The sequence below is a fragment of the Lutra lutra genome, chromosome 8 (assembly GCF_902655055.1).
Source record: "Lutra lutra chromosome 8, mLutLut1.2, whole genome shotgun sequence".
NCBI classification, from domain to species: Eukaryota; Metazoa; Chordata; class Mammalia; order Carnivora; family Mustelidae; genus Lutra; species Lutra lutra.
In genome coordinates, this window is record NC_062285.1 from 106,202,893 (window position 1) to 106,229,896 (window position 27,004).

General features: G+C 35.8%; 1 protein-coding gene across 1 annotated transcript in view; it reads left to right on the plus strand.

The window, feature by feature from the left end:
- PTPRQ (protein tyrosine phosphatase receptor type Q) overlaps positions 1-27,004 on the plus strand; it is a 196,395-nt gene that overhangs the window by 14,809 nt on the left and 154,582 nt on the right. Inside the window, exons 9-16 of the mRNA XM_047741655.1 lie at positions 4,544-4,716; positions 14,292-14,472; positions 15,788-15,949; positions 16,054-16,233; positions 16,821-16,928; positions 17,076-17,357; positions 26,085-26,267; positions 26,623-26,724. Of these exons, the coding sequence (XP_047597611.1) occupies positions 4,544-4,716; positions 14,292-14,472; positions 15,788-15,949; positions 16,054-16,233; positions 16,821-16,928; positions 17,076-17,357; positions 26,085-26,267; positions 26,623-26,724 (1,371 nt within the window). The remainder of the gene's footprint in view (positions 1-4,543; positions 4,717-14,291; positions 14,473-15,787; positions 15,950-16,053; positions 16,234-16,820; positions 16,929-17,075; positions 17,358-26,084; positions 26,268-26,622; positions 26,725-27,004) is intronic.

A 27,004-nucleotide genomic window follows, 5' to 3' on the forward strand; every position in this document is an offset into this window, starting at 1 on the left:
CACAAAATAATAAAAATTTAAATTGTTGTTCTATATTTTTCACATGGCTTATTTTTGACACAAAATTATTTTGAACAAACGACTTTGTTTGCCCTATGTAATAAACAATTTATCCTGAGTTTTATCTTACTACCATCCTGACCATATCCAGGTGGTCCTCAGGGGGTTCCACTGGCAGCAGGGGGTCCACTAAGGGCAGCAATGGCATGGTTCTTATCTCTGCATGCCAGCCTTCCTCCATAGAGTTCTCTTGGGATAGTTCAGACTTAGGAAGGGCTTCAGTGAAATGCTGTGGCAAATGCAGTAAATGTAGCTTTCAACTTCTGACAACACTAATTAGTCCTAGTCCTGCTAATTAAAACTTTGCAATAAGAGAATCTCTAAACTATATGAGAACAATCTAATAACTCACTAGAACTATATACTTTCAGTTAAAATTGATATATTAATTTGATATATTAATTTTAGGCTGTTCTTTTTCATTTATTAATACAGCTGGATTCTTTGTATTCTATTTAAGGTTACCCAATTTATATTCTTCTCCATATTTAAAAGTAGATTATCTATTTAAAAATATACTAGGACCAATTTTTAAATTAATGTTTTTTAAAACAACCGGTGTTCTAACAAATCTCCAGATAGTCATGGAAAAAATGTTGAATTTTATATTTATGTTGAATTTATATATTTATATATAAATATACATATTTATATATTTATGTTGAATTTCTCTTATAGACAATTACATATGCTATTATAGTAATATGGGGCTGATTTCATTAACACTGAGAATGTTATAGTCCATAGCCTACTTTGATCAATGAAAGTCAACATCATGTCATGGCAGTACTCTTGTACATTTCATAAGTTTCCTATATATACATTAATGTTTTACTGAGCAGACTTCTACATAAGTATGAGGAAGAGATGGTTTTGGAAAACAAAGATAGTTTAATAATTTCCGATGTTACAAAGTATCATGGAGTTGCCTACCCCAAAATGAGACAGTGCTATTGTATACAACATAGACATCAGCATTTTCTTATTATTTGTTTGGGATGGTTAAACAAATCTTAAGTAAAACTTTGTTGCTTCAATATCACCTAATAACTTTTCTGTCACTAGTATTGAAATCTCATAAGAAGGTTAACATTGTTTCTTAAAAGCAAATAGAGTATTGAAATCCGTATTTATTCTTCTATAAATAGACTATGAAAATGAAGATTTTTGTCCTTCAACTTGTTCCTTTCTGCAAATAGTATAATCATTAGTAGGGAAATCAGAGAAAGTCTCAAATTTTCAGGGTTCTCAATGACTTTTGTCAATAGATTTTTTCCAAAATTAGTTTAATTTAATTAAAATTTAACAAATTAGTTTAATTTGCTAGACAATAGCAACATTTAATTTATGTTTTAAAAGATTGATTTATTTTAGAGAGAAATAAGGAGGTAAGGAGGTAAGGAGGGGCAGAGGGAGAGAACCTTAAGGAGACTCCCTACTGAGCACAGAGCCTGACACAGGGCTCCCCATCTCATAACCCTGAGATCATTGCCCTGAGTTCATGACCTGAGCTGAAACCAAGAGTCAGATGCTCAACCAACTGAGCCACCCAGGCATCCTACATAATGGCAAAATTTATTTTAATATATTTTCTTTCCCCTGTACCAGTGTCTCCATTTTATTTTTTCTAACACTTTTTCATTTGAAAGCTTAAACTCATTTGGAACATTATTTATCCTGTATATGTCTGTTCTGTTTCTCATTTATTAATAAAATTTATAGATGTATTGACTTGAGAATGATTCTTAGGAAGTCCCTGTAGACTACACCTCAGAATCGGTGCTGAACCATGAATAATTGCCTTGTGTTTTTTATTTTCTTTAGTTAATTTGGTATCAATATTAAAAGAATCTGATTTAATCCATACTTCTCTGGTTTCCTAATAAGAATTTTTGCTGTAACAGATCAAGTATCCTTCTTAGGACAAGGACAAGGACAAATGGAGTCATTTCCTTTGCCCCCCCAAGCTTTTTCTTCTTTCATTGAAAAAGAGAGAGAGAGAGAGAGACTTACAGTCATTCTTATACAGGGGTACATTTTTAGGGTAATATAGAACAACTTAATCTTTACTTGAACTGTAATTTAAGGCATTGGTGTCATAGAGCAATACTTACTAAGTTATTTTGAAAAATATCTTATAAATTACAAGATTTCCTCTCTTTGATTAAATAAGGCATAGTAAATTCACACACACACACACACACACACACTTTTTTTTTTTTTTCTTTTGGCTGTACTGGGTAGTTTCTGGTATTCACTAGGTTAATGTGTTACATCAAATGGAAATGACACTTTACTTATTTTTTTGGTAGGCAGGGTTTCCTTACCTCTTAATCTGATCAGTGTAGTCATTAAATTTGTTTCTTCAGTTGAAGTTCTACACAAGATCAAATTAAATGGAAAAATGCCAGATCTCTTCCATGATAAAATACTGGCCAAGGCTTTGTCTACATAACAACTCTAAAATAAAATGTAGAAGAAAGGTGGAATGGGAGCTTTGCTATTTAAATGGGTATGTTATTTTCATAGTACACAGTCAATTGGAAAGTTGCTCTGCCTTTGGAAAAATGTGTGTTGGTAAATATGATAGAAACATAAGGACTGTATATGTTAGGAACAATATTTATTTTATATATACTTATACAAGAGGTGACCTGTGCAAAAGTTTTTATCTATCTTATTTCTTGCTCGATCCCCAAGAGCCTAGAACAATGATCAAAAGCTGAGGGCTCAGTCTGCTGGATGATAGAGTGAATCTGTGATTATGGGGTCCTAGTCTAGAACTCTTCCTCCATCCTTCAAATGTCAAACTGTTTTTCCTTCAGATCAGAAGTTCTGTGGGGAGAGATCAATCTAAAGAGTTATCCTTCTATATAAAGAAATACGGAAATGTTTTTAGAAAAGGAGATTTAAAGAATTAGCAAATTACAGTGGTACTTCCATGTTTATATTCCAGGTTTTTTTTTAAGATTTTATTCATTTATTTGACAGAGAGAGAGATCACAAGTAGGCAGAGAAGCAGGCAGAGAGAGAGAGAGAAGCAGGCTCCCCGCTGAGCAGAGAGCCCAATGCGGGACTCGATCCCAGAACCCTGAGATCATGACCTGAGCTGAAGGCAGAGGCTTTAACCCACTGAGCCACCCAGGCGCCCCTATATTCCAGTTTTGAGCAGAGTTGTTACTATGTGCTGGACACAAAAATATTGGCTGCAGTAGTAATGAAAATCTTAGGCAAGAATGACTCATTCATTCATCTAGCCATTAACTATTTAGAAAGATTTAGAAATACTTATATTGTTACAATATCTAGGGGGCTGTTTAAATGGCTACTTCATAGAGACAAAAAACCTCAAATCTGTGGAATGAAAAATCCCTACAGTTTCCTATATGGTTGAGGTAAGCATAATTATATTCATTAATTTTAAATCATGTTTACAAGAGTTGTGACACTGATTTTCAATTCCTTTCTGTTATCTTAAAAGGGAAAAGGGTCATTCTCTATTTATATTATATCCCTAAAGTACCATTGTTCTAAATGATATTTGCTAAAACTACTCTAATGTGAAATAGCTTAAGGAAATGAATTTGATGTTTTACTACGTCTTGATCATAAGGAGTTATATTATTTTCTTTCTTGAGCTTTTCATTCAAGCTTCCTTATGGTAACCTTCCATAGTAATAAGAGCAGTATAATTTTACCCATCTTATAGGTTAGCAAACTTAGGGGAGGAGTAAATTGGCTATACATAATCACACTAGCTATAAACAAAAAGTAGACAAAAGGGCATGTTTATCCTTGATCCATTATTACTCCTTTGGTACTGGGAGGGTTACTGGATGTCACTCATGGTCACTTTCTAACTACAATTTACATAAGTACTTGGTGCTTTATTGTAAGCCAGTGGTTAGTTTGTTTCTGTTTCTCTTTATTACTAAAAAGAGTAAGAGTACCTGAAATTAGAGACTCTCATAATTCATTTGTAAAATCAGCAGACCGAAATCAATCAACTCTTCAAGCAATCTCATATAATAAGTTGAAAGATAACCTAGTTGAATTTACCAACTACATTTCATTTCAGGCAAAGTCTTCTTGATATTATTTTTTGATATGTTGTTATAATTTTATAAAGCTTTCAGGGTTTCTGCTGGGCATTAATCATCCCTAAACAGCTTTTTCTGGGAAGTTATTTTGATTAATGAATTTGTTTCAAACAAATATTATGACATTCTGATTTGAGGAAATAACTCTATGTTATCCTATTTCTTATTTACATTTTTGAGAACAATATGTAGAAATTTAACTTTATCTGTCTATTTAATGAATCTTATACATATTTGTTAATAAATAATTGTTGTAGTCTATTTTCTAATAGACTTCCTTACAAATCTCTAATGATGAGCTAAGAATTTAGGGAATTTTTAAGATTTAAAAATATTCTGTTAAATTCGTCCCCTCCTTATTCTTCTTTTTTTTTTTTTTTAAGTTCCAGGTGCAATATTTGATTTACAACTTGCAGAAGTAGAAGCCACACAAATAAGAATTACTTGGAAGAAACCACGACAACCAAATGGAATCATTAACCAATACAGAGTCAAAGTTCTGGTTTCAGAGACAGGAGTAATTCTGGAAAATACTTTGCTCACAGGAAAAGATGAGGTATTCACTTTCATTTCACATCTTGGTGAACCCTTTCTCCTTGGTTTTGGCCCTGATAACTTGGAAGACTTTCCAGCATTCAAACATAAAATGTATGACAAGCATCATGGTACAAAGTGAAGTAAATTTGGGCTATAAAGATCATCCAACTGGGTCATATTTCATTTTAGAACATACATTATTAGTTAAATGCTATTATTCTTTTTCAGCATATAAAAATGTTAATTGAGCAATTAAGCGGGACTAAAGGTGCTTCCATAAGTGAATATTATTATGGTAATTCAGTTAATGAATTGTTTAGAAACTCCTGTTATGATTTAAACACTCCTTTTAGGCTTGCTTGCAATTTGGAACAGTTGCCAGATTATAAGTATTTTGTAGTTGTTGACAAATGACTTGTCCTGTTCAGTCTTTGGGAGCTAATTTTTTTTCAAAAAAAAAAAAAAAAAAAAAAAGCAAAGTATGTTTGATTAAAGAAAGCAGATGGCACCTAGGTGGCTCAGTTGGTTAAGTGTCAGACTTAGGTCATGATCTCAAAGTTGTGAGGGTGGGCTCCTGTCCCACTCCCTGCAGTGAGGGGAGTCTGCTTGAGGTTCTCTCTCTCCCTCTCCCTCTGCCCCTCTACCTGCTCACTCACTCTTTCTCTCTCAAATAAATAAATCAATCTTAAAAAAAAAACACCTACTAAATTATGGAGATTAAGCCATGCATAGATAAACGATAAGAGGACAATGTGTTTGCCTCTATTCACAATGGAAGTCTTATTTTTCCCCCTTTGGTTTTTTGTTTGTTTGTTTGTTTTAAAGATTTTATTTATTTATTTGAAAGAGAGAGAGAGAGATCACAAGCAGGTGGGGGTGGGGTTGGGGGAAGAAGGCTCCCCACTGAGCAGAGAGCCCCATGTGGGGCTTGATCTCAGAATCTTGAGCTCATGACCTGAGCCAAAGGCAGGGGCCTAACCCACTGAGCCACCCAGGCACCCCTTCCCCTTTGTTTTTGTTAGAAATATGGGCCACACTGGTTTCCCTTTCCTGTCTTCATTCATCTTACCCAGCCAGCTCTTCACCTGTGAGAGCCCTGTAAACCTGCACACTAGTCACATCCAAGAATGCATACAAACATAAATGCACTTAGGACCAATGAATCCAATAACAGGCCTTGTAGGAGCTACCTGATGGCTGTTCATCAACTCACTTCTACTGTTTTGGTCCAGAATCACTGCTTTTTCTAGCTGCGCTATTATTTTTCCCCTTACATATTGTCTATTCTATTTCTAGTCTCTACTTTCTTTCACTTCTTGTACACCCTTGAAAATTGATGTTACTGTGGGCTCAAAGCACTCTGGCTGCCCAAGATGTACAACTCCCAATTATTCAACATCCCCAGCACAGGATTAAAATTCAATCCTATGTTTACTCCTTTTCTGTGTGTAAAAGATGTGTTAAAGCTTTCTCTGATACTCTAGTGGACAATTCAGGCAAAGAGCAAAAGCTTAAACCTTTGCTCTGGCTGAGACGGTCTTAAATTAGATAGTTAGCTGTTTTGAGATGAGGTGACAGATCTCCCACTTCTGTTAATGACATCTGTTGAATGGCCAGATACACCTGTTTTTCTCTTGAAGCTAAGATGTTCTAGAAAGACTTCTTTGTGATTCTGCCTCTGTCTATATGGCTTGTAATCCCTATGATACACTGAAGAGAACATGAGCTTTGGAGTCCTATAAATCTGGGTTTAGATCCTGGTCACTTAATGGGCTCTACAGTAGAGATATTGAGAGCATGGTTCTAGGAGGCAGAATGCTCGGGTTTAAACCTTGGTTTTGTCATTATGGTTGGTTTAACCTTAGGAAGTTGGCCTGACCTCTCTGACCTTCAGTTTCCTCTTCTCAAAGATACAGATTATAAGAGTCCCTATAACAAAAGTATTAATGAGGATTTAATGGCTTAATGCATACAAAAGAATTTAGAACAGTATGTGGTATGTAATAAGTGCTATGCTAAATAATTGTGAACTGTTGTGATTATTAATCATGGCATTGGAACTTTCACTCTGATTGATACACATTATTAGTTTCTTTGGCCTCTCTCAATAAAAGAACACATTGCTTCTCCTTGTTTCTATGATGGTATCTTTCTTTATCAGATCAGGTCTATTACTGATATTTCTGTTTTCCCATGTGACTGATGTTTGGGTTCATCTTTCAGGAAGTTGATTTGGGGAGAGAGATATGGCAGAGGCTCTAAATCCAAATGGACTTTGGTTCTAGTCTTGGCTCTGCCTTATACTAGCTCTATAACCTCGGACAAGTCAACTTTTGGAGACTTGGTACCCTCATTTTAAAATCAGGGCTTATAGACCTACCTTATAGGGTGAGGAGTAGGGGAAATAATAGTTTAAAACCTCTGGTTTAGTGTAGTCATTTATTACACTTCATTTTGACCTTGATACCGGATAAGGGCTCTTACTTTTCATTCGCTCTTCGACTTCTCAAAGTATGGCCTCCACACTCTTTCATAAGAATTATAAAGTCCTTAAAATCTTGTTAGAAGTCACCAGTGACCTAAGTGTCAAATAAGGTGGTTATATATTTTTAAGTGTCCCCATCTTTATTGTCTCCTCCAAAATCCATTTTTCTGCTCTCCTACTCTTCAGCTTTTGATTATTTTCTGCCTCATGCTTCCTCCACTTTCATATGCTGTGACTTTGCAAAACTTTGCTCTTGTGTAGTAAAAAAAAAAAAAAATGAAACAGCTAGTTCTCCTATAATTTTCTAACTCCTTCATTATAAACGTATTCCAGCCAGTCCTGTTTTCAGCCTTCTTCTTACACTTTCTTTTGATGATCATACGGTTTCAATCACAGCTTCCTACCTGAATGATCCCTTTGCCTTGCTTTCTACTCTGGTCTTTCTCTGATACTCTATTCCTAATGGCAACCATCTGTAGAGAGATTCTGTCAGGGCTTATCTCATCTAAACTCATTTTTCCTCATAAAACAAACAAACAAACAAAATCCTTTTATGGATAATGGTTTGGTTAATGACCAGTAGGAGGAGACAAAGCTGGGATACAGCTTGGAACAGATAACTTGACAGATCCAGGGATGGCAATGGAGACCTGTGAAGGTTTCCACGGGACACACAAGAAGAAAGACAATTAATAGTTTCAGTTATGAAGAATGAAGTCTTGAGAGAGACTAATTTGCACCCTAGATACCAAATAACTAGGCTTAGAATTCCTTTACTCTTTGGACTGGGGACACCACAGGTCTCTGACGTGAAGGTCATTTTCTGAGCACTGAGAAGGCCTTTATGGTGCTTTTATATGCCTGATACTTCTCTTTTCAGATTATGGCATTGTTACCTTTCTGTCGTAAAAGTTCAAAACCGTGGGGTTACCTCTGACTTGGGTTATACCGAGCGTTGAGTAGTCATTCAAGATTAAGCCAGCTATTTTTACCTCCAAAGGGTGATTCATACATCTATATTTCATTCCTGTGTCCCCACCATAGCTCAGGATTGCATAGTCTCTTACCTGGACTATTGTTGTCTTACTGCATCAGTTTTCCATTGTAGTATAACAATTTGCCACAAGCTCAAGACAACTCATATTAGGGGCACCTGGGTGGCTCAGTGGGTTAAAGCCTCTGCCTTCGGCTCAGGTCATGATCCCAGGGTCCTGGGGTCAAGCCCCGCATCAGGCTCTCTACTCCGCGGGGAGCGTGCTTCCTCCTCTTTCTCTCTCTCTGCCTGCCTCTCTGCCTACTTGTGATCTCTGTCTGTCAAATAAATAAATAAAATCTTTATTAAAAAAAGACAACTCATATTAATTTATTATGTCACAGTTTGAGTCAGGAATCCACACAGCTTAGATGGATTCTCTGCTTAGGGTCTTGTAATGCTGCGGTCAGAGACTGTGCTGTGTTCTCGTCTGGTGGCTTGACTGGGAAGAAGCCATTTCCAGATGGATCAGCATATTTAATATCCTTTTGACTGGAAAACTGAGGGCCTCAGCTTTTTGACTGGATGCTAGCCTTAGTCCCAGCTCACAGAGGCCTCCCACAGGAAGATGGTCATGAGGATTTTCCCAAAGTGACCATTTAGTTCAGCTTGCCAGCAAGGGGAATCTGTTTGGTACAATGTAATCAAAGGAATGACATCCTCCCACCTTTGCCTTGTTTCATTGGTTATATGCAAATCATAGTTCCCACACAACCATAGGAATTATACAAATGCATGAACAGCAGCAGGTAGGAATAATGGGGGGGGGGGGGGTCACATGAGAGTTGGTACACCACACTGTCCCAGCCCACTATTACATATTTCACACATCTATTAGAATAATCCTTCCAGGTTTAAGTATATCATTTATACTTCTCTCTAATGCAAAGTAACTAAAAATTGAGAAGAGATGGAGAAAGTATATATCTATTTAAGAAATCTAACTCCTGGGGCGCCTGGGTGGCTAAGTGGGTTAAGCCTCTGCCTTCAGCTCAGGTCATGATCTCAGGGTCCTGGGATCGAGTCCGGCATCGGCCTCTCTGCTTGGCGGGGAGCCTGCTTTCTCCTCTCTCTCTCTGCCTGCCTATCTACCTACTTGTGATCTCTCTCTGTCAAATAAATAAATAAAATCTTTAAAAAAAAAAAAAGAAATCTAACTCCTTAGTATCATGGTAGAAAGTGAGTCATCCTTATTGAAATTTTTTTTCCACTGACCTTTTATGGTTTGTTCATTTCTTAATAAATAGGGATTATATGAGTATGCTGAAACATGTATAAGATTTCATTTTCAATATTTAAACAAATTCTTGAAAAATATATTAGAAAATTAAATCTCAGCATTTGAAGACTTTTGTTTTAAAGATTTTATTTATTTATTTGACAGAGAGAGAGATCACAAGTAGGCAGAGAGGCAGGCAGAGAGAGAAGGGGGAGCAGGCTCCCTACCAAGCTGAGAACCCGATGTGGGGCTCGATCCCAGGACCCTGAGATCATGACTGGAGCTGAAAGCAGAGGCTTAACCCACAGAGCCACCCAGGCGCCTACATTTGAAGACTTTTATTTCACCTTCCAAATTTATATATGAATTGCATGTATAACATGCCTAATAAATGATTGGGAATCCAGACTCTGCTAAAATATTTGATCAGCTCTGATAATAGGGTAATTGCTACCATAAAAACAGCTCCTATTCTATGAACTTGAAAATATTCTTCTTTGTGACCTCGCAGGCATGTGGTTATTAACTAACTACAAAGTTCCAGACATTCTGTTAGGTCCAGGAAATACACAGATGAATAAGAAACTACTCTGTTCTCTAATTGTTCGGAACTGAACTATTTGTCTTCTAATGTTTACCAGTTTGTTTCCTCTCTCTTCTCTAGACTCACATGGTATGAGCTTGGAATTTGGAACCAGAGAAATCTGTTTCAGTCCTACTTCGGCTATGACTATTTTTGTGAACTTGAACAGATGACTGTAAAATTAAGCTCTTGATACCTCTTTGTGCTATAATGAAGTGATATATGAGTGAAAGTACTTAGCACTATATTTGACACATAGTAGTTTTAAATGTCATTCTTTGTAGTAGTAACAATAGTACACAGTAGTGTAATTTTTTATCACTTGAAAACTATGGTCATTTCCCTAAGGCTTAATGTCCTCAGTTTCTCATCAGCTGTGGTTTCTGGATCCATCATATTATTGATTACTCTCCTATGTATATTTTCCAGTTTGTCAATGAGCCTCTTAATTTTCTGAACACAATATTCCATATGTAATTTGATTAGATCCATATTGAGAAGAAATATTTTCTACCTTGATGTTCGTTTCTTACTTCTTTCAATGCAAAGAATAAAATTAATTTCTTTGCAAGACTCATTCCACTGAGACTAAAGTCTGTAAAACCCTTAAGTCATCTCTCCATGGACTGCTCTTAAGTTGAATTTTACACTCAGATATCATCCTGTACTTGTTCTTCTGGTAGAATCCTGGGGCATTTTCTCCCCTAAAACATCATCTTGCTGCCTAATGTTATGAGTTTCTGAGATTCATACAGATACATCTTTTCATCTGATTTATTTCACAAGAATCTCAATCTTTGTCATTGGTGAACATGAGAAGAAAGCCAGCTAAATGCTTGACCAATTGCTATGGAATGAAGCTGACAGGACTTAAGGGTAGCTTAGGAATGCTTGTGATAAAGTTTACTATTGACCATTAGGAACAGAAAAAGAATTAAGCCTTAAGGATTTGTCACCCAAATAATATGCAGGAGGATACCATATCCATTAGGTTTCCAAACATACACTAGTTGCAGACTTTTCTTTTTGCCACTGCTTAATAACAGCATAAATCATGTTATAGTTCATAATAAAATATAGAAGCCTTTCTTAAGAATAAGTCAACTGTTTCATTAATTTAACCCAGTAGACTTCCAGTGAGTCTAAATTGATAGATGTAATGGAGTTTTTTTAAGAAATAAAATCACATTAGCTATAATGAAGGTAATTACACATAGAATCAGGTTGGTTTATACAGATGGATTAGGAATTTAACTCTGAGGAACTTGTAATTCTTTCACATAAATTCCAAAGATTCCTGGGTAACATATGAGAGGCCTTTCATGTTGGTTAACTGTGACATTTCCTAAGTCAATTGTGTTCAACCAAGGGAGATTTTGCTCTCCAGTTGGCAACCTTTGAAGACGTTTTTCTTTGTCACAACTGAGGAGATGCTTCTCATGGGTAGGGACCAGGGATGTTGCTAAACTTCCCACAACAAAACATTATCTAACACAGAATGTCAATAGTGCTGAGGTTGAGAGCCTGGGACTAACTCAATTAGTCTGAAACCTTTAGGGGTTGCAGTGGGCTTCTTTTCCCTTCTGTTTCTCTCACGTCCACTTCTACCCCTTCCAACTATTTTTTTTTTAAGGTTTTATTTATTTGACACACACAGAGAGAGAGAGAGCAAACACAAGCCAGGGGAGTGGCAGGCAGAGGAAGAAGCAGACTCCCCACAGAGCAGGGAGCCCAATGTGGGGCTCGATCCTAGTATCCTGGGATCATGACCTGAGCCAAAGGCAGATGTTTAACCAACTGAGCCACCCAGGCACCCCCTAGTTACTTTCTTCAGTTCTAGTTCTTTCTCATCATTTTTGCTCTTGAGATAATTATTTTTCATTCTTTGAAAAACCTAATATCTGCTGTCTTTTTAAGAGAGGTGAAGTGTGAGAAATATTCATGGCACAGCCCTCTCATTGATAACAAATAATATTCTGGGTTGTTGTGAAACCAATGTTCAAATCATTGCCCCAGTTAGGAAGGGTCTTTCCAGAATACCAGAATTCGAGAGAAATTCAGGAAGTCAAAATTATTTAGGTCAATTCTTTTATTGAAATGGCCGTTGCCAACAGAGATGCTTAACTTAGTTAACCGATGGGATGCTGTGGCTTTACTCTTAATAATGTATCTGATATGGAGTGTAAAATATTGGGAGATTTAATGCAAAATTGTAGTTCAGGGGGAAATTGTACTACTTCATTGTACCTTCTGTAGTGCTTTGTACACAGTAGACTCTCAAAGAATGGCTGATTGATAGTGGAAACAGCTGTGTGTTTCAAGCATAAACTATTGACTGGAATACCAGAGCATCTCTGAATTATGTGTTTGTGATTCATGCCCTCCCTGATTTCCTTGTGGAGGCAGAACTGAAGTGAGCCGTTGGAAGATAGAAGACCTTTAACTTGTCCCATATAGAGTTCCCTTTCCAGAGTTCTTTTTGCAACAATTTTAGAATAGATCTTATAGGTGTCCCCCTGCTTTCCATCACAATACTCTTCTGGCTAAAAATGTAACAAGATTTAGATAATTTTATTTTATAAACATCATTTGGAGAACTAAAGATTTCCCTTAGACCATTTCTCCATTCTTTCATATCTCAGAAAAGTTAATATTCCAATGGCCTATCTTTGTAGATGGTTAAACAAACTGCCTTAAAGTTTCTTGCCTTCCTGAAATTTTTCCTGAACACCTCTTACTTTTTTAAAAAAATACTAAGTGTTGATATTATTTAGGAATAAAACCCTGTTTTTGGCTCTAGGACTAAAGACAACCCCAAAACATGTAAGATAATTTAAAAATAAGAGTATCAAAACTTATTTACATAAATAAAACCTTTATTATATATTATAAGTTTTGAGATATGAGAGCATGGAGTTGGGAAGGAATAAATGCAAAAAGCATTTTTGCTTTTCTTAAAAAGGTGAATTTTGAAGTAGAACTTGAAAAGGAATGGACCAAAAGCAAGTAGTTCTTGCAATTTTTTTTTTCAAAATGATTTATCTTGGAAAATTTTGAACAGATATAATAGTGGAGAAGAGAATGTAATAACCTCCTATTAGTCCTTCACCTGGATTTAGTAACCAACATCCTGCCATACCAACATCAGCTGTTTCCCATTGTTACTATTGCCTTGGACATATTTTAGAATGAATTCCAGACTTCATTTTGCTCCTACATGCCTACTTAAGAACAAATCTCTAAAACTTATGGACCTTTTAATTCATATAACGATTCCATTACCACGAGTATCAGAATTACTAATATTGTTTTGGTATCATCTAATATCTAGAACGTATTCAAATTTTCCTGATTATCTTTGAAGACTGTGTTGGTAGGTATGTACTAATTAGAATCCAAAGTCCACACATTTCATTTGGTTGCTAAGTCTCTTAAGGCAACATTTACTTTGATTACACTTAGTGTTATTTCCGAGGTTGAAAAACTACAGAAAATACTTAATAGTATTTGGCCCAAATACCCTTTCCTCTATCAGTTATGCTGTGTGGGGAGGGAGAAGGGAGAGAGTCATCTTGTTATCCCAATAGAAACTCTTTCTTTATTTATCTGTAATGTGCCCCTGATATTTTCACTTCAATATAGATTACTTTGGTGAACTTGACATGTGTGAAGTATGTTATGGGATGTAGGAGCAATCACGGTTACTTAAAATATTCTTTAGGTCCAGAGCCTTGGACAAGCTATTTGAAAGCTATTGCCATTCAGCTTTGTTCATGTCTGTAACTTCCCTTGATCAAAGATAAACTACTGTTTATTGATGTATCAGGCGGGCATGAAAGCCTCTCACACCTCATGTGCAAATGAAAAACACAAAGATAGAGAAGCAAAACATATTTTAACAAGGCAGTGTGCCCAGAACACTTACTTTTGGGGGTGAATAGTTTTAAAATAGTTTAGTTATGAAACTTCTGTATGTGGATGACTAATTTTACAATAAAGTAACTCACACCAGAAACAAATATCCCCTTCATCCCACAATATGGTATTGATCTCTTAAATAATGGAGTGATCAGGATGTGTTAAAATGATGCAGGAATTTAATAGCTCTAGGATGAAATCTGAGAATGTAAAGGAAAACAGTAGTCGTGGAAATAATATTATCTTTTTAAAAAGTGTGATTCCAAAGTTACTAGTTTTTTAAGTTAAATACTTGAGTGAAGTCATTATTAAGTGTAACTGTTAGAGTCATTGTAAATGTCTGTTTTTAACTGCAGTATACAGATGACCCTAAGACTCCAGAAACTGTGAACATAGTAGAGTCAATGGCAGAATTATTTGAGGGTTCAGCAGAGATATCTTCAGACCTGTACTCCCTTGCTTCCGCTATATATAACAGCCATGCACATAATAACTTTCCTGTGAGGAACAGAGCTAAAGACCAGCATTCAGCAATTGGTAGGTACAATTTTTATGTTCTTTGAAGCGCATTTCAAACCACCAGTCCTAGCTAGCCCAGATATGAACCTTAGCTTCGAGTTCAACCATATTATTAATGGTTCATGAGCTGGAGTCAGATTTTTTTTCTTCTTCAACTGTTGGATAACCTCATGCAGCAAATGGAAATGCCACACAGGCAGGAGTTGGCCCCTCCTAACCCATCTGACCTTCCTCCTAGAGAAAGTAGCACCCTAGAGTCTCTGGCCAAGCTGCATAGACAATCAGTTATTACAGTTGCCAAAGCAGGTGTGATGGGGAGGGATTAACATATCTTCAAATCATTTACAGGCCTCCCACTCTCTGCAGCTTTTGAGTAATAGGTTTTCAAATGTCACTAAAGGTAAATAGGTCAGAAAGTTACAACTCTAGTGCATGCGGTGATAAACAGGTGTAGGTGACCCCAGCGATGTGGTGATGTCATTAGTGTATACACTTGCTTTTCAGGGTCAGTAGATCTTATTGTTTCTAAGAGAAGAATGCCATAGATAGCAAATTAAAAATACTTGGTTACACAACACAAGATCTAAATGATCTCTCTGGTTATTCTAAGAGTGAGAAGAATGTTTTTTTTCATTGCCTTTTTTCTGATTTGGTAATGATCTCATTCCAAATTAAAAGTGTTATGTTATTTTATGATGGTAGAATTAGTAAAAAAAAAAATCACATTACATTCAATATATGTTTATTTCATTTACTGATACACTTTTTTCCTGTGCAAAGACCAGAGCAAGACCAAAAATTAAGATACCTACAATTTCTGATACAGATGTTTCCTTGGGTATTTGTTTGGCCTAATTGTTATTTAACATCGTTGGAAGCACAGGTTCTTAATTTAAAGAAATTAACATTTGTTGAAATCCTTATTCAGACATATTTATGTGTAAGTTACCCTAGCATGCTTGCTTTAAACCTCCAAGAGTATAATAAAGGTATGGTGATTTTTGAGTCCAAATAATTCTCATTTTGGTAACATTCACATTACAACAGAGCATTGACTTAGAGCATTTTAATTTGATATTACTACCTCATCTTTCATTTCAGAAAAGAATTCTTAGCCAGTCCCTTTCAGGAGGCTATATTTTCCAAAACACTAGTCTCATGTTCCAGGATGTATGTATTATTAATTATACATACCTATTATTCACACATATCTTCATTATTTTGCATAAAGAAGTACATAGAGAAATTAATGACTAATGTGAAATCAAGTTTAAGATTTCACTCTGTGAGAAAAAATAATTTTGATGATTTTTTTTAAACTGATTTCAAATAGGAACTACAGAGAATCTGTATATCACTGACATTGCAGCTGAACAGCTGTCTTATGTTATCAGGAGGCTTGTACCTTTCACTGAGCACATGATTAGTGTATCTGCTTTCACCATCATGGGAGAAGGACCACCAACGGTTCTCAATGTGAGGACACAGGAGCAAGGTAAGAATGTATCTTCTTTGAAATAATTACCTGCAAGTATTTTTCTTACACATTGTAATGCATTTTCTTTTTGTTCACATTAATTGTTCATTCTTCTTTACAAGTGCCAAGCTCCATTCAAATTATAAACTACAAAAATATTAGTTCTTCATCTATTTTGTTGTACTGGGATCCTCCAGAATATCCCAATGGAAAGATAACTCATTATACCATTTATGCAATGGAACTGGATACAAATAGAGCATTCCAGATGACCACTACAGCCAACAGCTTTCTCATAACAGGTAGAACAATCTTTTTTAAAACATTGCTTTTCTGATGAAAACAGGCATCTCCTTCTCCTTAAGCACGGCAGGACACGTGCTGCATATTTCAGATTTCCTTATGCTGTGCTGCCATGGGTATCTTGAAAAATATGCAGAAATACCTTGATTAAATGAGTTTTTCTTTATCTGTATTTATCTACAAAAAAGATAATCAGACCACAAGTATTGTACGGACATACTTAACCCAGAGAATTTTTTTATCTGGTACATTGAAATAAAGTGTTAAAAACTTTAAATGCATGAATGTGAAAATCAGCTGAAGTAACTGAGTTGAATGCTGTTTGTGCCAGGTCAACATAGTCCTTGCAGTGTGCCAAAAATTATTTTTCAGCTTCAGATGATTACCTTAATATTCAGAAAAGAAGTAAAATATCAACATGGGAAGGTACTCAAGCCCAAGGAATTTTGGAACACTGGGATTACATGGAAACTCACTTGGAGAGCCAGTCTCCCAAATAAATTATTTTCACTAGTCCTGTGTCAAATGACCCTAATCCGTGAATGTTATTTTATGATCTTAAACAGATTACCTATTGTCATTATAGGGTTAAAGAAATACACAAAATACAAAATGAGAGTGGCTGCCTCAACCCATGTTGGAGAAAGTTCTTTGTCTGAAGAAAATGACATCTTTGTGAGAACTCCAGAAGATGGTAAGAATATCAGGTGTAATTTTAATTAAAAAAAAAAAAAAAGCAAGTAGTGTTGCATGCTTACTGCTGTCTACCTCATGTTCCTTAGTGGCTGAAGCAATTAGCATGGAAAAATACAGTATTTAAAATTTTGTTTTCATCCCCCAGTGCCAGAATCATCACCTCAAGATGTTGAAGTTATTGATGTTACTGCAAGTGAAATAAATTTGAAGTGGTCACCACCTGAGAAACCCAATGGGATTATTGTTGCTTACGAAGTGCTGTATAAAAATATAGATGCCTTGTTTATGAAGAACACCTCAACCACAAACATAATCTTAAGGGACTTAAAACCTTATACCTTCTACAACATTTCTGTCAGGTCATATACCAGATTTGGTCATGGCAATCAGTTATCTTCTTTACTCTCTGTAAGGACTTCTGAGACTGGTAAGTTGTGTATTTGTTGTATAATAATACCTAGTAATGAAGTAAACATGGCTGACAATTGTCATATTGTTTATATCTTCAGTAACCTAAAATCTCTCATTCTTTTTTATATAATCTAGAAATTTATTTGTTTTTTTCTGGTAAGGTGTGGGAAAAGGGCTTGCTGTGTCGATTGTTATGTCTTATTTACATATATGGGAATTCTAAAATAAGGTCAGCGAATTTTTCAAATGCAAGACCTTGAGAAACCAAGGAATCTTTCAGTGTACCTGTAAAATAATGACGTGCTTGCAAATAAGGCAAAAGCAGAGCACACTCATAAGAACAGAGTTCTGTACTCCAATAAGGTATGTGTATAGAGAGGTGCAGAGTGGGAGCATAGGAAGGGCATGCCTGCTTGAGGTTTATGAAGGAGGTAGCATCTGACCTAGATCTTGAAGAGTAGGATAGAATGGATGTTATTGAAGTTGTTGGGTAGGCAGGGAGGGGAATATCTTATCTAAAGGAAATCATGGAAGCAAGGAATTATATTCTTAGGTTTCAGTTTCAGTGCTACAAGAACAAATAGCATAAAGTAGACATTCTGCTTGATGATCTTAGTTTATTGTTATGTTATGTTTATAATCATATATTGGAGCATCACTCTTAAGCCAACTCTATAATTTATGGTAAGAATTAATAACTAAGTGTAAAGTTACTGGTTGATTCCTACTTTAAAAAAATTAAATATTTATTGACTAGCTACTGGCTGAACCATGTGGAATTACCATTCCAATGGGTTATAATGGCCAAATATCAGCAATTTCATATGGTTCAGCCAGGTGCTCTATGTGAGGCCCTGTCTCTAACCTTGAGGATCCAGGTGTCTAGCAAAGCTAGATACAGAAGCTTTAAACAGAAGTTTCTTCTTGAGACTGTTCACAGATATTAATGAGATGACACAAAAGAGCCATGGAGAATGGTGCTCTTTAATTGCTGGACTGAGAGAATAATGAACGGAAAGTTTTATAGCATTAGGAGTTATCCCTTAAAATGAAATCTAATTGATGTTAAACTGTATATTGGCATGTTTCATTGCTTTTATAGAAATTGATTTTAAAATCAGTATTTTTTTAAGAAAAATACCTGCTCTTTACCTGACCTAGCTTTATTTTACATTGGGTCAAGGTAAGAAATCATTGTATTTTAAACACCTACAAAGTGCCATGCACTATGTCATTGGCTTTCATGAAAATTTCCTTTTTAGTTTTAAAATAGAGCATTAAGATATTATTATCTTCATTGCCTAATTAAAAAGCAGGTCTGAAAAGTTCATCCTTTCAGTAAATACTCAACACATATTTGCAATATGCCAAGGCTACTGAGAATATAGTACTGTAAAGGAAAGTGAATTTCTACCCTCTAAAGTTAAAATTAATTGGTGGATGTTTAATTGCTTAAGGTCACCCAGCTGGTAAGTGACAAAGCTGGACCTGGAACTCAAATGGATCAGACTGTAAAGCACATTTCCTTTCACAATACAATCTGTTTTAGAAGACATCAATAAAGTTGGTAAATTACAGAATATATCTGGGATTCTTTCTGTTCATTTTTGCAGTGATACTTTGCTGCTTGGGTTCTGCACAGCTTGAGGATGGAAAGGAGAACTTTCAAAGTTCCTGTTATATTAAATGATCACCATATTTATGAATACTTATCAAATACTTCACTGCTTAAGTGGTCACAGATCAAGAATACCTTATCTTCATGATTATCTATAGAATAATCTTTTTTTGTTGGCTAATTATTACATGCATGCAATCTTTTACTTAGTATTGAATAAGTAAATTTAATTTTCATTTTACTATCTCTTAGATGAGCTTAATTCCAAGGTAAGGATAATAAACCTTAAATAAATATAAGAATTTAATTTGACATATAATTAAAAATGAGAATATTAGTTTTGAAGGGGATCTTATGAAACACACAGAACTCTTTGTTTTGTAGATGAGGAGACCCTAGAAATGCTTTAGCAAAATGACTCAAAAATCAGAGTAGATGAGAAGTAATGTTAGGACTTGGAGGTAAGCCTCCTGAGCTAGTGATAAAAGCAGAGAGAAGAAGGAAACAACTTATGCCTGGGCTCACTAGCTCACCCATTTGTGTGGGTTTGGGTCATTTTGACACTAGACTCCTCAGAAGCAAAACAGACCAAATCATAGGGCATAGTGTTCAGTGTCCATACTTTTAATTCTAACTCTCTGTCCTAAAGTATCTTACTTACAATATCTTTGCATCCTTCATTCTAGATGGAAATGGTGGACAATGAAATCTACATTACTGAGTTTTCCCATAATATGTGTACAACTACTGAGCCACCAGCTTTGCTCTTTTTGCAAAAGAGGAAGCTAGAATGTTAAGTGGTCTCAAGGTGTCATTTGAAGGAAAATATACTCAAGAACAATTATCTATTCCCAAGCCTTCATATTCTTATTAAATACAATGAATTCATCCTCTACTGTTGTTATAAAAAAAAAAAAGAGCCTACTTTTCAATATTGCTTCAGGAGAAATTGAGGGATTGGTTAGTGGTGTGTTAATGCTGCTATTCTTAAAATTAAGAATAAATTTTTTGTGCACATACTTTATCTTGTTTGGATAATCAGTTTACTTATGCTTGGGAGTAAAATATTCTGTGTTCAAGCAGAAAAGATTAATATGAGGTGGATCTCATGGCTGTGTGTGTGTGTGAAAGAGAAACTGTGTGATTATGTGTGTTTTAAGTATAGAATGTATAGTTTGCAAACAAATAAGATTAATTCATGTTTTCTCATACTCAGGGTTCAGTAATCACATAAGGAACTTTAAATTCTCATAGAGATTACCTTTTGGTGATCTTTATTTTTCTCTTTCCTTTTTTAAGATCTAACTTTCTTTGTGGTAAGTCTTTAACAAAATACCTTGAATATGTCTGGTGTGGAGTAATAACCACTAGTGGATAGCATCTTAGATGTTGACCAGAATTTTGTTTAAGAACCTATAAATTTATTTATGTTAATGAATAGAATTAAAAAAATTTTCTACATGTCATTGTAATTGTGTATGCCAAACAACAATCTTTTGGCATACTCAAAATTACATGTCACTTCCTGTTTTAGGACCATCATGAGCAAACTTTTCTTATTTTTATTTTTATTTTTATTTTTTTTAAAGATTTTATTTATTTATTTCACTGACAGAAATCACAAGTAGGCAGAGAGGCAGGCACAGAGAGAGTCTGCTCGGCAGACTCCCTGCCGAGCAGAGAACCCGATGCGGGGCTCGATCCCAGGACCCTGGGATCATGACCTGAGCCGAAGGCAGAGGCTTTAACCTACTGAGCCACCCAGGCGCCCCTTATTTTTATTTTTTAAAATAGATTCAACTTACTTCTGATTGTAATAATTTATTTTTTATTCATTAGTTATCTATTTTACACAATACTTTTCCAATTTGACACACTGTGTTAGCTCAGAAAACTCTAAGTCCATCATTACTCTCCAAAATCAGTAAGCCATGAGGTCTGTCTTCTTCATTTTCCCTGAATCCAACACTGGTTATCCCTAAGGATAAATGAATAAAAATGCAAAGGATATCAGCCTGGGGTCAGGGATGTATATTTATTTTCTGACTACTGGTAGTAGGCAGACAACTCCAGAGGGACGACTTAGCAAGTTCCAATGAGAATTTTTCAAAATCAGAAGTCATACTGAGTTATGAAGTTCAGGCATTGTATTACTAACTCCTTTTATTCTTGCCGTTAAAGAGCTATTCAATTCAATCTTGTTTTGCTTAGCTGTGAATTTCTCTCTTGTTTTTAAATATATTTTATGTCATGTTGAATGTATTTATTCATGGCCTGAACAGGTTTTCGTGGATTCATATGCATTGTGGATATAGCAGTAAGACAGAATCCCTACCATCCTGGAACTTAACATTTTAGATGTTTCACAGAAAATAAATCAGTAAACAAGTAATATATATGACTTCGGTAGTGTTAAATTCTAGTAAGGAAAAAAAAAAAACAGGGAAAGAATAGAGAGTTATTGACTAGTAAACAGACTGAGGCAGAGGACAATTATATTGGCCCAGAGAGAGTAACAAATATATAAGAGTAAATTAGATGAGGATAAAAAATAAAAATGCTCCCGAAGGAGGAATAGCAAAAGCCAAATCCTCAAATGGGAAGATACTTGTGTAGATGAGAAAGAGCAGAGGATTTCTGTCATTTGAGTACTAGGAATTATGGGAAGAGAATTAGCAGATGAGGAGAGACAAGCTGGCAAAGGTAGATTGTGCAGGATTCTTGGTGTCATTCTAAGAGGTTTGGAGTTTAATTTTGATGAGTAGCTATTGAAGAATTATGACAAGAACATGATATGATTTGTAATTTTGGAAGGTCATTACTCTATTGGATTTGGGAATGTGGAGAAAAACACGATTACTTACTAGGTATTTCATATGAGTATCTGGGTGAATGATGATACCATTTACTGAGATAGGAAAGTCTGGAGAAGAGGTCAGCTTGGAGGAATTCAGTTCTGTTTTGAACATGTTTTAAATATCTGATTACATGTTATTAAGGCAATTGGATATGTAACTTTGAAACTCAGGGAGAGGATTCAGGGTTGAATATACAATTTGAAGTCAAGGGATGAGATAAAGTCACCTCAGGGGGCATGTAGATAGAAATGGAAAGAAGCAGACACCTATGTTCTGAGGCAATATCACCTATAGACTTGGGGAAGTTAGAGAGGAGTTAGTCAAGGACTAATCAGAAGTGGGTTGTGGTAAGGTAAGAGGAAAATCAGAAGACTGTGTCTTGTAATGGAAGTGAATAAAGATTTTCAAGTAGAAGGAATTTATTTCCTGTGCCAAATACTGCTGCCAGTGAAGTGAGTAAGATGAGGGCATACAACTGAGTAGTTTAGCATTATGGAGATCACTTGTGACTTCATGACAGCACATTTCACAGAAAAAATGGAGGAAAATGCCTGACTAAAGTAAGACAAAGAATGACAGATTGAAAAAGTGGAGAAAATGAGTAAAGCTGACTTTTGAGCAGTTTTGATATGGCATGGAGGCCAGAATGGAGGAATATTTGAAAGGGAAAAGGGAGTCAAGTGTCTTTTTTCTTTTGCTGTGATATAACATGTGTATGTGTGTTCAGAGGGACACAATATAGAAATAATTCAACAAAAAGAAAAATCAGTAACACAACAGATAGGGAATAACTTCAATTCTAAAACCTCTGACCAGATAAGATAGAATGGAATCTAGCACAGAAATGGGGGGCTAGCCAAATTTCCATCGACTGTTGAATGGATAAAGAAGATGTATTTTTATACAATGGAATGCTACTCAGCCATCAAAAAGAATGAAACCTTGCCATTTGCAATGACGTTGATATAGCTAGAGAGCATTATGTTAAGAGAAATAAGTCAGTCAAGAAAGACAAATACCAATGCATGCAGAACTTAAGAAACAAAATAGATGAACAGAGGGGACAAAAAAGAGAAGAAAACCAGGAAGCAGACTCTTAACTATAGAGAACAAACTGATGGTTACTGGAGAAGAGGTTAGTGGAGAGATGGGTTAAATAGATGATGGTGATTAAGGAGGGCACATATGATGAGCCCTAGGTGTTGTGTGTAAGTGATGAATAGCTACATTCTACACCTGTAACTAATATTACACTGTATGTTAATAAACTGGAATTTAAATAAAGACTTGAAAGAAGAAATAAAAATAAGTGCTGAGCTGTGTCTTGGAAGGGAATTAGGAGAGAAAGCAGTTAAAGGAAAATCAGTAGAAGGAAGATAATGCCGTTCTCTCCTGAGTGTTTTTATTATCTCAATGAAGGGGGAAACAAGTTTTTCAGCTTTGAATAAGAAGTGGGGAAGATTTTTGGATGTTTGTGGACAGAGAAGATGGTGAAAACATACTTAACAGAGTTGTAGACGGAACTGACAAAAGTAAATATAGGCCGCTGGGAGGTAGAGATGATTCATTTGAAATTTGAGGTTTAAATTTAAATGAAGCTTGTTAGCCTAGAGTTTTGTTTTCTTTTGATATTTTCAGCTGTTCATTGCAGATCTGGAATTAGCACTGAGCTCAGTTTAACTCAAATCGGAATTTTGCTGGAAAGCCAGATGGAAACAGAAGGAGCTGATGGAGATTACTAGGGGCTGGTTGTGGAGGTAGGCTCTGGCCTGAGTGAGTAGGGAGACGAGGACATAAGGGAGGCGATGAACAGTGAAGTTATGATGAGGGTCGAAGGACTGTTGGATTGTCAGAACAAAGGTCAGTAAACCTTGCCATTTGCAATGACATTGATATAGCTAGAGAGCATTATGGTAAGAGAAATGTAAGTAAGCTAGAAAGGTAGGAGGTGTTGCCAAAGAAAGGAATATTGGCAGTGATGGGTAACGACTAGGTTGTGGTTATAACCACAAAAGCTACTGGTTAAAGTAAGGTGGAGGAAAACTGGAATTATGGAGATCCAGGAATATAGAGTCTGGGGAATTGGGCAGATCATTTGCTTTGACGTTGCCCTCTCTTAAGAGTGGTAGAGAGGAAGTCAGTCATCCAAGTGACAAATTTTTTTTTCTTTTTAAGTTTTAATTTTAATTCCAATTAGTTCACATCCAGTGTTATATTAGTTCCAGGTGTGCAATACGGTGATGCAGCACTTCATGCGCTATCCGGCGCTCGGCACAGGAAATCCCCATCACCTATTTACCCCCTCTCCCCACCCTCTTCCCTCTTAGGTGATAACATTTTTAAGATGTTTGAAGAAGTTTGGCTCTTAAGGAGGGGTAGCGCTAGAGCTCGTCAGGTAGAAGGAAGGAGAAACAATCCGGATATGGCAAAGAGTGATAAATCCAGCTACTGAACTCCCAGATCCTATGGTTTTAGGGATTGTAGGGAAAAAAACAACAACAACAAAACAAACAAACAAACAAAAAAACCAAATGACTGCCTGTTACCCAAGAGCGCTAAGTTGAAGCTGAGTTCTGAGAGGATCGATATGTTTAGTTGCTTTTGAATAATAGCAACTCCCTCACAGATTCCTTTTAACTTAAATTCTGAAGTAAGGTTTTTCAGGTAGCATGGATTTGAGCCATATAGGCTCTTAGGGATAGGCATCATTTTTCTTTCTTTTTTTCATCTAGTATGGAATGAGAAAAAAAAAAAAAATCTTCTCTGCCCTCTTTTGTGTGGTGGTTTTACTTCCCATTTCCTCTTCCCTGAGGGTGGACACACCATACTGCACAAGATCACACTGAATTCTGTGGCATTCTGCATTCTGCAGAAGAATTCAAGTGGCCCTCTGGAGTTGTCCAGTAGAGTGGTTGAAATTGTGTGCTTTTGGTCTTCCAGCTTCTTATACAAGGATATTCCTTACTCTGCTCTTGGCCCAAGGCTTTCTCTTCTTTATCTGGCATTCCACACAGCTGTTAATGAAAAAACATTGCCAGGATTGGCCAGTCCTCTCTAAGACAAAGCTGGCTTTTATACCAGCTTCTGTTTCAGGATACCCATTTTAACTTTGTTTTTTAATTTTTTTTTTCTTTTGTTTTTTGGCTACCACAGATTTCTGCTTTCTTGTCCACTCTGCAATTCTTGTAAAGTTTGTTTTAGTTTTAATTTAATTTAATTTATTTATTTGACAGACAGAGATCACAAGTAGGCAGAGAAGCAGGCACAGAGAGAGGGGGAAGCAGGCTCACTGCTGAGCAGCGATCCAGACGCATGTGGGGCTCGATCCCAGGACCCTGGAATCATGACCTGAGCCGAAGGCAGTGGCTTAACCCACTGAGCCACCCAGGCACCCCTGTTTTAATTTTATGAAGAGTTTTAATCAAGATAGTCATTCAGTTTTAGGGTACCTGTTTCAATATGTACCAGAGTCAGAATCCCACATGTAGTAATAGTATTTGAATATGTGTAGAGAACCATTTTACAACCATTGGATTCAATATAATAAAGCATTAGTAGATACATAAAACTAGTATTTTTTTAATTTTTTTTTAAGATTTTATTTATTTATTTGACAGAGAGAGATCACAAGTAGGCAGAGAGGCAGGCACAGAGAGAGAGAGGGAAGCAGGCTTCCCGCTGAGCAGAGAGCCTGATGCGGGGCTTGATCGCAGGACCCTGAGATCATGACCTGAGCCGAAGGCAGCGGCTTAACCCACTGAGCCACCCAGGCCCCCAAAACTAGTATTTTATTAATGTTATTTTGTATCCTTGGGAGACTGGTTTGCTGCTCAGTCCTACTGTACAATATTGTAACTAGGAGAGGTTCCTTGCCAATACATCTTGTTTTATACCCAAACTAATTATTAATCTTTTATATATTATCATTATTAATGAAAGGCAGAATTGATTTTTAGGTGTTTCTCAAACTTCTTTCTTGCATCTGTGTGTTCTGCAGTGATAGAAAGTTTAATACCATCTCAAGTATTTTAACAAAATATTTTAAGAATTATTCTGTAGAATCAGAGGATGAAATTTTCTTTTGAGATATAATTCTTACATAGTTGTAACTGTACAAGTTTTGTATCTCTTATTCCATTTAGGATGTTCTTATATATACATCCTTGTGCACTTGAGTGAAGACTTCAGCAAAATTTTCTTTTCTTTTTCCAGAATACATTTTTAGGATGGAATTATTTTACGCATTTATGTTTTTGTTTTTTCCCAGTGCCTGACAGTGCACCAGAAAATATTACTTACAAAAATATATCTTCTGGAGAGATTGAGCTGTCATTCCTTCCCCCAAGTAGTCCTAATGGAATCATACAAAAATATACAATTTATCTCAGGAGAAGTAATGGAAATGAGGAAAGAACTATAAATACAACTTCTTTGACCCAGAGCATTAAAGGTAAAAATAATATGTAGTGTTGGGCATTTACACTAATATTGATAATGGACACAAAATATTGGCTTGCTTTTATATTATAAATGGTAAATATGATTAGTTTTATTTGGGGTAGGACAGTTCTGGCTTTTTAGTTAGATAACCTAGGAGTTTATTATAGTCACATGAAAGAATACTTTAAGTCAGTCCTTTGTCATATTATCCTATATCATTTTGTCTTTGTAATAAGACTTACTATTTGAAAACACTTCATTTTCATTTAGTTTTTACTTTTGGAATATTAGGTCATTTCATAGTTTGCCTCTTGCGTATTACTAAAGGATATTTTGTAAGTCTTATCTATTTACTTTCTTTTTAGGACTGAATAAATATACCCAGTACAAGATTGAGGTGTCTGCTAGTACACTTAGGGGTGAAGGAGTGCGGAGCGAGCCCATAAGTGTACTGACTGAAGAAGATGGTAAATATAGTAGTGGATACATATATTTTGAATCCATCACATTTCCAAAAAAGTGTGTATATAAAATGAAGGTGTAACGTAAAAATTCTACGAGACTTGGGTTATCTGTTGTGTGTCATGCCAGCATTAGAGAGATTTCATTGTCACAGTTAAAGAAGCTAGCAAAGTTAGATTTATGTTTAAAAAAAATCAGGTATAAAATGCTCTTTTTTTGATTCTGAAGTAATCCTTGCTCTGTAAGAAATCAGCATTATTTTTTTCATGGGAATTTTTAAGGCTA